The sequence below is a fragment of the Carassius auratus genome, unplaced genomic scaffold (genome assembly GCF_003368295.1).
Source record: "Carassius auratus strain Wakin unplaced genomic scaffold, ASM336829v1 scaf_tig00038408, whole genome shotgun sequence".
Lineage (NCBI taxonomy): Eukaryota > Metazoa > Chordata > Actinopteri > Cypriniformes > Cyprinidae > Carassius > Carassius auratus.
Window position 1 is genome coordinate 45369 of NW_020526438.1, and position 11918 is coordinate 57286.

General features: G+C 40.9%; 1 protein-coding gene across 1 annotated transcript; it reads right to left on the minus strand.

Annotated features, from left to right (window-relative positions):
* Positions 1-1163: 1163 nt before the first annotated feature.
* Positions 1164-8115, minus strand: LOC113083486 (cadherin-18-like). Its single transcript, XM_026254545.1, has 2 exons — positions 7821-8115; positions 1164-1750 (listed from the first exon to the last, which is right to left on the minus strand). Exons 1-2 carry the CDS (start codon positions 8113-8115, stop codon positions 1245-1247), a joined length of 801 nt encoding a protein of 266 aa, XP_026110330.1. The 3' UTR covers positions 1164-1244.
* Positions 8116-11918: the final 3803 nt, after the last annotated feature.

Sequence of the window (11918 nt, forward strand, 5' to 3'; positions counted from 1 at the left end):
AGTTGAGAGTCCAAAATAAATAAATAAATAAATACAAAATGATATATATATATATATACACACACACACACACACAAATTGCAGCTTGTTCAATTAAATGGCTAAGTTCACTGTTTTAGAATATTAGAAAACCACATAAATAGAAACTGATGACTTGAGTTTTCAGATAATTAATTTGGAGAAATAAGTTTCCTCCAATAATTTGAGTACATTACATTACACCCAGTTGGCCCACAGTGTAAACAATTGAGGATGCAAGACAGTTTGCACAATTAGCCAACTGGTGCATAGCCTGTCAAAACCTGTCTCTTTAAAATCAGTGATCTATCTGTCAGCAGGGTTGTTTCCTGACTAGCTTACCAATTAGCTAATGCTGTTGTCAGCGGAAATGATCCCACTTTTGAAACTCCCTCAGTATTCAAAAAGTCAGACTCCTAAACATTCCAACACTACTTGTGACAGCCGAGCACATTTAGATCAGTAAAAGCTGCCGTCGTGTTGACGCTCAGAAGTCATCATCTTCATTACGGTGACTATTAAAGCAGTCCGTGGGCTCTTTATCTGCATATTGTGAAGCTCGTGGGAATCGATCAGGACTGGATTGCAACACAGACTTTTCACAGTTGATTTATAAGTCCTAGGAACGTAATAAAAGGTGCCCACTCAAGCATTTGAATCCAATTATCTTTCACAGAATGCCGTTGTTATCCAATTAAAACTCCCTCTGCTCATGAGAATTATAATAAGTTATTTTCTTGCTTTTAACAGAGGTGATTTATACTAAATGTTGCAGACACTAGGTTCAATTTCGGTCTGGTATAAATATTAGGTGAAACTTAAAAACTACAGGCTGTGAAAACAAAAATTTAATTTCTATTTTGAGAAGGGAAATGATCAGTTTAGTATGAAAGATATCATCCTAAACCAGCCGGGACATTGATTTGGATGCTTTTGCAGCTGTTGGAAATGGACAAAATATGTAACAAAGGCAGGGTTTGCTTATCTGGAATCATGAATTTTTATTAAGCAATAGAAAATATACACCAGGGAAAATAGCTTCCTTTGTGAGTTCTTATTTTTTTTTTCTTAATTTTAAAATTTTTCTTCAAAAATCAACTTCCACTTGAGGCCAGTGAAAAACAGTCAATAATCCCACAGCAAAACTGGATGAAAAAAAGTGGTCCATTTGAACAGACATCAGGGAAACGACACACAACTTCTGCTTTACAGACTGTGCGCAGCCATTATGGGATGTGCTGCTGGCCTTTCTCTGGAAATACTGTGCTCAGTATTTGTACCTCAGGGCCCCAGTTGTCTACCTCACTGAGGTCCAGCTCTGACTGAGGCTCTGGCAGATCCAGTGAGCTGATGGACCCCGATGGGGAGCCGCGGCCCTCGTAAGCATAAGTCTGAAGAGAATCATATGGAGGGCCGCGTGTGTCCCGGTTGGCATCAACCACCTTGAGCTTAATCACTTCATGGATGTCCTGGTCTGGTATAATCAAAGCCGGACTGAGAGCCTCGTTGGCCATTGCTCTCCACATCTCTGACTGCAGGTCCTTTCTCATCCTCATCTCCTCGGCTGCCGCAGGGTTCCTCAGTGCTGCTATGTCAAAGGCCTCTGTGTCTTCCTCGCCTCCTCCCTCGTCATCGTACGTGACTACGTTCTCTCTGATATCCTCTGCGGATATGATTAGAGGCTCCTTTTTGCTCTTCTTGCTACGCAGAGTGACAAACAGAACCACGATGGCTACAAGAGAGGAGACACAAGCTTAGTTAGTTCATCCATGTAAATGCTGATTTGAATTAGCTTCACTACTATTGAGAGTTATCACATGAGACGTATCACATGGGCGTACAAAATGAGGAGCACAATCATCTGCTTGCTGACATTTTCAAATGGGGGAAAGCTTTGTCTGGGCAAATAATAATAATAATAATAATGATAATTATTAATTACATTTATATAGCACTTTTCTGGGTACTCAGAGTGCTTTACATATTTTAATATTCACTTGAAATCAATGGTGTTTTGCCATGAACAGCCATGAGCCTCTTCAATCAGATTAGCCCTGTTGCAAACAGCAACCATTTAAGGCAGCAACCTGTCACGGTTTTACGCTGCCGGAAGAAACACGGAGCCGAGGATAAACGAAATAAGGCTTTTAATATATACAACTCATGGAGCACAGCGATAGACACACGTAAGTGAGTGAGTTAGTAGACCCGACAACACAGAACTGAAAGGACCGGGCTTATGTACAAAAGATAATTGGGGAAACACAGGTGGATGGCATGACTAAATTAACAGGGACATGGAACACATGAGGAATAGAATAGACACACCTGGGAACTAATCAAACCAAACACGGAAAGACAGAAACTGGGTCACGGGCAAAAACACACTAAATGAGTCCAGGTGTGACAGTACTCCCCCCTCCCGGTAGGTGCGTCCTCGCACCGTAGAAACAACCGAGGGAGGCGTGGGTGGGAACTTGGGAGGAGGTTCCGGTGGAGGACGGACTCCCAGGAGGGGGCCAGCAGACAGGGACCACGGAGGAAGGAGCCTGGGAGGAGACAGGAGCAGGAGGAGCCAGATGGTCCACCAGAGACCAGCCAGGACGGAGATCCAAGGTGGAGTCGACGGCGGGAGGAGCCATGGTGCAGGAGGGGTCGACGACACCAGGGGGCCGACAGGCGGAGACTGCACCGGTGGGTGAGGAGCCCAAGATGGAGCAGCACAGCCGCAGAGCCAGGGTGACATCGAGGTTCCGGAGGGCCTAGGTGGAGCAGAAGGCAGAAGTGACCGAAGATGGAGGTGGAACCGGAGGGAAGGAGGAGCCTGACAGAGCCGGAGGGATGGAGTGACGAGGTGGAACCAGAGGAGTGGAGTCCCGAGGCGGTGGATGGTCGACGACTGACCAAGGTGGAGCCGGAGGGACGAGGGAGCCCGGTGGAGCAGGTGGGATGACAGGCCACGGTGGAGACGAGGGAGCTAAGAGCCAAGGCGGAGCCGCTGGGTCGAAGGACCGAGGAGGAGTCCAGGGCTCGGAGGCTGGAGGCGGAGACAGGGCCTTAACGCGCCAAGGCGGAACTGGAGACTGGCAGTCCAGCGGCGAATCATCGCGCCCCGATGGCGCGGACTGAGGGTGAGCTGCAGGACTGACTGGCACCAGCAGGGATGATGAGGAACTGGCTGGTCTAGGAGGAGGAGAGAGGAGAAGGATGGGAAGGACAGGAGGATCAGGGCTGGACAGAACCAGCGAAAGTGGAGCAGAGGGACCAGCAGGTCTTGGAGGAGGTGGGAGAGGGAGGCCGGGAGGGAACACAGGAGATACCGAAGATTCAGGGCTGGGCGGAACCAGCGGAGAGACAGAAGATTCAGGTCTGGGCGGAACCAGCGGAGACACAAAAGATTCAGGGCTGGGCGGAACCAGCGGAGACACAGAAGATTCAGGGCTGGGCGGAACCAGCGGAGACACAGAAGATTCAGGGCTGGGCGGAACCAGCGGAGAAACAGAAAACTCAGGGCTGGGCGGAACCAGTGGAAATGGAACAGAGGAAATGACTGGAGGAGGTAGGAGTGGGAGACTGAGAGGGTATACAGGGCTGGACGGAACCAGCGGAGAAATAGGAATATTAGGGATTACCTCCATAGACCAGTCCATCAGATCCAGAACTTGCTCCATATGACCTTCAGAGACTGCATACAGCTCACCCTCAGTCGCAGGAGTGTGGGCAGGGCTTTCCTCCACGCCCTCGATCTCCACGAGGACTCCCACGATGCACGGTGTTGCCGGCTCACACACCTGGTCAGTCGCGCTCTCGAGATCCGGCTCCCTGTCGGTGAATGGCTCGGGCTCTGCGGCGGGCTCTGGCTCCGTGTGGCGGGGTGGTGGCTGGCTGGTCTCTGGGTCGGGAGTGGGACTGGCGAGATCCTCTATGGGGCAGATGGTGAAAGGTGAGCCATTTCTCGCCAGAGTCCACTCCACGAATGCAGCGAAATCCTCCCGAGGACCATCTTCGGGCGACAACGCTCTGCACTTGGAGTTCAGGCTGGTGTTGTAGAAGGTGCAGAGCGCGTCGTCCGGGTAGCTGGTGGCATTAGCTAATAGAAGAAACGGTCTGGTATGGTCCTCGAGAGAACGTCCTTCCTGCTTCAGCAGGAGGATGAGGAATTCGGGACAATAGAGGGGATCCATAGAAACTAAGAAAATAAAAGACTGTGAAAAAACGAAAGCAAAACGGAGGGAAAGACACACGGTTTTAAACTTTCTTTTTAGGTCGGGTCTTCTGTCACGGTTTTACGTTGCCGGAAGAAACACGGAGCCGAGGATAAACGAAATAAGGCTTTTAATATATACAACTCATGGAGCACAGCGATAGACACACGTAAGTGAGTGAGTTAGTAGACCCGACAACACAGAACTGAAAGGACCGGGCTTATGTACAAAAGATAATTGGGGAAACACAGGTGGATGGCATGACTAAATTAACAGGGACATGGAACACATGAGGAATAGAATAGAGACACCTGGGAACTAATCAAACCAAACACGGAAAGACAGAAACTGGGTCACGGGCAAAAACACACTAAATGAGTCCAGGTGTGACACAACCATTAATAAATTAATAATAATAATAATAATAATAATAATAATAATAATAATAATAATAATAATAATAATAATAATAATAATAATAATAATAAATTCTTACTTGAATTTTTTTAAATAAAATAATATATATATATAGCTCTATCTCAGCTATTAGCCAAAGCAAAATTTCTTATTTTGTTTAGCTTAGCTTTAAGTAAAATAACTCAAACAAAATAAACTCAAATCAATAAATCTAATTAATAAAAAAAAAAACTATATAGACATATCAATCACTCAATCGATCAAAGTATTTTTTTATAAATGTGAAATGAAATAAAATATAAAAAATGGACTTTTATTACTTTTAGTTGTTATTTGCCATTTAGTTTAACTTGATGTACTAAAATAAGTAAAGCTAAAATTGAAATAAAATGAATAAAAACTAGGTGCCATTGTAAAAATGGCAAAATACAACACTTTTAATTGAATATAAAAAATATGAATATAAAAATATGAACTTATTTAAAATATTAATACAAAATGTAAAAATGGTCTAATATGGAATGCTTAGATTGATGTGACAAGTTATTCACCTTATGTGAAAAACAAGGTAGACTCTATATTAGCATGTTGCTAACAAAATATTTTAAAATATTTAGACTTACATAACATACATACACACATTGTCAGAATTGTTGGCTCCCATGTTAAATATGATCCAAGAAGGCTGTGAATATAAATCTGCATTGTTAATCATTTTGATATTTATTTTTAAAATTAATGGCAATCTAACCTTGCATTGGAGAATAAGAATTTAAAATGGGTTGAAATATCATTATGACATATATGTCTTTCTCTAATACACAATGGACACAATTAATGGTACCCTTTTATTCAATGCTTTTTTAAACCTCCATCTGGCATAATAACAGCTCTGAGTTTTCTCCTATAATGCCTGATGAGGTTAGAAAGCACCTGACTAGAGATCAGAGGCCATTCCTTCATCCAGATTCACCCCAGACCCTTCAGATTCCCAGCTCCATGTTGGTGCTTCTCCTCTTCAGTTCACCACAATCATTTTCTACGATGTTCAGGTCAGGGATCTGGAATGGCCATAGCAGAAGCTTGGTTTTGGGCTCAGTGACCCATTTCGGTGTTGTTTTTGGATTATTGTCTGGTTGGATGATCCAAATATGGCCCATTATATGATTTCTAAAAGAGTCAGTTACTTTATGATTTTTTTATCTGTTGGTATTTGATAGAATCAAAGATACCCTGTATCTAAACAAGATGTCCAGGACCTCCAGCGGAAAAACAGGTCCACAACATTAAAGATTCAGCAGTACATGTCACTGTACACATGGGGTACTTTTTTATCCCTGTGTGCACCAAACCCATGTTGAGTGTTTGCTGCTAAAAAACTACTTTTTTTTTTAGTGTACATCTGACCATAGAAGCCAGTCCCGTTTGAAGTTCCAGTAGTGTCTGACAACTGTATATGCTGGGGATTGTTTTAAGAGCATTTTCATTTCTTGATTTTTTTTTTCTTCCCTTAAAACTCCCCAAACAAGGTTTTTTTTTTGTCTTTTTTTAGGATTTCTGACCCTGAGACTCAACTTTTTTTCTGCAATTCTCCAGCTGTGGTTCTTGGAGAGTGTTTACCCACTCAAACTCTCCTCCTCACTGTGCATTAGGACGATATGCAAGACGTCCTCTTCCAGGCAGATTCGTAACATTTTATGTTGATTGGAAAATCTTAATTATTGCCCTGATAGTGGAAATGGGAATTTCCACTGCTCTAGCTCTTAGTGAAACTCAGTTATCTTTTTCTACACATCAGAAATATATTCTTTGGTTTTTCTCATTACGATGGATGACTAAGGGGAATTTGGCATTTGTTTTCCCTCCTATTTATATTCCTGTGAAACAGGAAGACATGATTGGATAATTTCATGTTCATAATCACCCTGGTGTGCTCAATATTGTCAATATGAATGGGAATATCACAGTATATTCCCATTCATATTTACAATTTTGAGCATACCAGGGTGATCTAGGGGTACCAATAATTGTATCCAACGTGTTTTTGTGAAAAAATAAAATAAAAAATCTTATTTTCATAATGTGATTTTCCCCCATTTTCAATTGTTTTTCAATGAAAGTCAGATATTTTGTGATTTATTATTATTCATTTATTTTAAATAAAAGATAAAAAGGATTAATAATCCATGTTTAAATTCACATCCATCTTTGTTCATATTTACCATGGGTGCCAACAATTCTGACCACGTGTGTAAATATTAGGTAACATAGTATTTGTGTATTAGGTGAAATATAACTGTATTACTAACATTACTGACTGGGTGAATTGTTCACTGAGCTTTTTATCATGAAGGATACATTCGGTCTCCTTAGATGGATATAACATGGATACATGCCACCATAAATTGTTACCAAAAAAAAGTACGCATGTTTCTTTCAACAGTCTTCATGATGGCACTTAATTAAAATGTTGTCAAATGTTGAAAATATCCACTTAACCTAACCCAAGCTGGTCTGTTGGTCTTAGCTGGTTCAATATTTGGTATAAGACTCCAACCACTGCAAAGCTGGTTTAACTGCATAAATCTCCTCTACAACCAGCCAACAGATCAGCTTTACCAGTGAGGGAGACCAACTGAGACTTGCAAACCAGCTCAGGCTTGAACACTGTAGGGACCTCACTAGATTTTGGAATAGAGCCACATCATTGTGTTTGGGTATTATGCCGTAAACTGGGAAGTGCCTTTAAATTCTCGCAAGCAAAAATACTGTTTTGCTGAATATTAGAATGTGTTATTAACAGCACTTGCTATCTGTTCAGGTAAGTGCATGGTACGATTATTCCTGGTTTCAGCCCACACAGTTGTGCAGCATTCCTGAGTAGTGTCTATATTTGGCCTTGTCAGTGGACTGGAGTGAGAGAGGGGTTTTCACACATTCTGCAGGGTGAAGCTTCTTATCTACAACCAGTAAATTTCAAGCAGAAAAGAAAGCAGCAGAGAACATCTTGGATGTCCAAATATATGTCTGTCTGTCTGTCTGTCTGTAAACAATAAGAATAAAATAAAGAAAACAATTACGAAAAAAAAAAAATCCTATAAAAACTAAAAAATAATTTTTTTTTAAGACTGATAGCAAATTAATGAAGGTCCTTTTCCTGACCGGTGTTTTCAGTCTTACCCAAGAGGATGAGCACACACAGCAGGATGGCAATGAGGGCTCCAGTGCTGAGACCGGCCGAGGACAGGAAGGCTTGAGCCCTGCACACTGGCATCCTGGCCCCGCGCTGGCACGGGCACACCCTGAGCGTAAGCGTGCTGGTGCTGCTGAGGAGGGGCTCTCCTCCATCCCACACAACCACAGGCAGCTGGTACAGCTCCTGTTCCGCCTGGCTGAAGCCTTGCCTGTGTGCCAACACACTCGCACTGCTATCTGTCAGAGAGAGCAGAGGTTTATTCTCGCTGGCTGCATGCATGACGACGCCATGCAACAGAAGCCAACAAAACAATTCGCTCCCCATTCTCGGCAGTTGCTTCTGAGAATGGAGAACAGCTTTTTGAATATTGCATTTGTTACTTCATTTTCAAGCTGCCTGATATGGTTATGGACTCTTCTTGAAATGACAACAGTGATAAAAACGGCACCAAACTAAAAGACATTCCACAATGCATAATGTTTTGGTTTATATATATGTCAGTCAAAAGTTTGGGGTCAGTTTTTTTTTTTTTTTTTATTAACATTTTTATTCATCAAGGATGCATTCTGATTTAATAAAAAAAATACTTTTAAAGAAATGCTGTTGATTTAACTTTATATTTATAAAAGTTATTTTTTACAAAAATATAAACAAATCAGCATATTACGGTAAAAGGATACAGTCATGATACAGCTAAAAAATTCAGTTTTGCCATCACATGAATAAATTATTTAACATTTACATTTTCTACCTTCAGCAGACACTTTTATCCAAAGCAACATACACAATAGGAAGTAAATATTTAAAATTGTTTTATTAAATTGTAATGAAATTTGGTGATCATAAGAGACTTTTTTTTTTTTAAATTGTAAACATATTTCACTGACCACAAACATTTGAGTATATAAATAATGCCATTTTAAGATAGTTTCAAATCCGATCAGAATTTAGAGACAGAACTATGAATATTATAAATATATTTTTAAGCCGGGAGTGAAAAACAAACAAACAAACAACAACAACAACAACAAAAACTATTTTAAGTTTTCTAATCCACAATGGCCCATTTTAACTTGTTTCTGATTAAAAAAAACATTTCGATTTACTGCTTTACCTCCTCAACGGGAGTGTTGGAGTGCCGGTGTGTTGACAGCCTGTAAACTCCACACAGTGACAAAAGCGTCATGCTTTATTAACTCTGTACAGTGCTCCAACTTTTCTCAATTTTGAGAAGCTTGTGCAAGTTTTTTTCACCTTCTTTCTAGCTGTCACTGCCTTCCTTTCTCACATACGCACACACCCACAGAGACGCAGGTTATAAGTGTATGCACGGTCATGTTGCTTCTTCAGTTGCAGATGTGTGTTGAGCTAGTGTCTTCTGACACTGCAGCTTGGGAGGGTTTGAGGGGGTTTGGGTTACAAGACGAATTCCGTCTCCCTCTGAATATCAGCTTCCACGAGAGTAAGAGCGTGGGTTTGGGTTAAACATTGGTAGGGACATTTAAATATCAACCATGCTATACAAATGCACCATGTTTACACCTCTGGAAAAATTCCCTGTTATAACTCATCAGGGTTTAGACAGAGCATTTACAGTATAAGTATATATCCACAACCTTTTGTGCATTTATTTTTTAACCACACCAACAGAAATGCATTTATTTTGTACAATGCATCAAATAAAGAACAGCATCTGACTACATCAACCTTTCACATTATAATTCTAATATACAGTATGAAATAGATTTTCATTTTTCATTTTCAATGTTATTTAATAGTGTTATTTTAAGTGAGTATTGGAAGATGACGAAGCTAATCTAAATGTAAAAAAATAGAAGAGATGAGTGTGCAAAATTAAATATATACTATTGAAATATCATGAATCCTTCATTTAAAATGTCAATAAATGAAGTCATATACAGAGAGATTACAAAAATTTAGTAAATAGTACTGCTGGAAAGAAACCAAACAACTTGTGATTTCATATACTTACAGAACAAGTATAAGAACATACCTGTCTTACTATAAAATACAGAAACGTATACCACTTTCCTTAACTGTAATTGCTAGAATCAATTGATATTATTCACTAGTCTCTGGATCTGTACTGTCCATATACCCAAGTCTACGGCAGTGGGCTGTTTCTCCCCTGGGGTCTAATGCAAGCAGAACCAGCAACTGTTGTGTATGCATTAGATACTACAGGAAGGAAAAATGTAAAATTCAGGGTTAAGGTTTACACTACCAAAATCAGCACCACTGAAATATTTACTCATAAATCAGCCCATCGTGAAGTGACCTCTCTGTTTAGCGCGTTTGTGTTTGATTCATGCTGTGGGGGTTTTCTAAAATGGCCAGCAGGTAGACTCCATTTAATCTGTCCAAACACTATTTAAAAACATGAACATGAAACAACAGAGGGTGAATGGTTCATTAGCAAATCTTCACAAACAATGTAGAAAACGTGGTCTGTAATTATACATGGGTTGGAAAATTCACAGTTGCACTTTGATTTAAGTAGCAGTGATTCGTAAACACTTTCCCTGTTGAAAAAAAAAAAAAAAAAAAAAAAAAACAGAACTACAAAAATCATGAGAGCGAAACCATGCATGTACTGTGGATAATTAATCTTGGCCGTGAGATGCGTCGTGTAATAAATATAAAAATAAAAATATAAATAGGAAATACCACAACAACAACAACAAATATTGCCAATACTGCAATTCTGGCATGAGTCCTGATCGCTCTAGCTGTCATAATTTAATGACAGTGTTTAAATGGTGGGAGATAAATGGCCTGAGAGAGAATCGCAGTGAATTGGCCCAGGAGGGATGCTCTTGATGAAATTTCGTCCCACATCTCAGATAACACAAAACACTCTTGCCAAAACTGTGGCAAGGCGTAAAACTTGACCTAGGCTATCTTTGCGGATGGAGCACCATACATTCCCTCCCTCGCCCATTCAATGTAGAGCTTCATTAAATATGCTTTCTAGATTCAGAATATGAACTATGTCAAAGAACATAACAGTCAAGATGATTATTATTCAATTGAACTCACTGTCATCTCTCTGGGGAGAAATAAGTGCACCTTCGCAGGGAATGTCCATCATATTTTATTTCCGCCTCACCATGGCAAGCATTCTGGTCATGTGGACACTGGCATAATGACTGCAGCGCCAGGAGAGAAACATCTACGTGATCAAGCATGACAGCCCTGCACACCCACCCGATCACAGCAAGTGCAACAGAGCACTCCAACCACTAACGTGTAAAATGCTTCCTAACAGTCCATCCACTGGGACATTATTTAAGGATGAAGCGGTCTGAGGGGACCTTGGCTAGGATACAAACTCAAATAAAGCTCTGAAGCACTGGCTCTTCTGAACTCTGGGCTTTTAGCGTCTGTCTCTTATCTCTATGATTGCCCTGTTAATCTCCGACCGGTCCACCTCCAGCACTGATTCACTGAAGCAGCGGTCCAGCATTAGAAGGAAAACATTGCAGCCCAGTCGTCTCCACCAGGGAGCCTTGAGCTAATATAAACACAGACCTAGTTTCCAAGGAAACAGCTCTGTTGGCCTTGCAACGAAATTAAAAATAAGAGCAAGAAGAGGAGGGGAAGGCTGGAAATGAGGGTGATCTGTGTGACTACATGTGGTACTAAATATGTTTGTGGAGAGGAGCTGATGGTTTGCACTAAACAAACATCAGGAAATCAGTTGGAAAACATCAGAAAGATTCCATTACTGCGAGAGCCTTTTTACATAAGAAGGATCTTATTTGACTTTCAAAAGAACCTGTGTACAACTTAAGTACTGAATATGGAATTCGTTTTTGTAACCAACTCCTAAAATAAAGGCTTAACATGTCAAACTATTTCTAATAAGATGTTTTACCAAGCCAAAATAAATCCTGTGGAAATGTGTTTTTTTTTTTTTTTTACCTTCATTGTCCTTCAGAGTGAAGTTTGGATTTGCTGGAAGGTCTTCTGGTAGAGCAAAAGTGAACCGACCATTGGCGAAGTTGTCCTTGTCCGTGGTCCTGATGGTTTGAATGACCTGCACCAAGAACAAGAGAAAA

Coding starts and splice junctions, on each gene's coding strand:
- LOC113083486 (XM_026254545.1), bottom strand. CDS start 8,115: ATGCATGCAGCCAGCGAGAATAAACCTCTGCTCTCTCTGACAGATAGC. Junction 1,751..7,820: donor GTGTGTGCTCATCCTCTTGG/GTAAGACTGAAA, acceptor CCTCTCTTGTAG/CCATCGTGGTTCTGTTTGTC.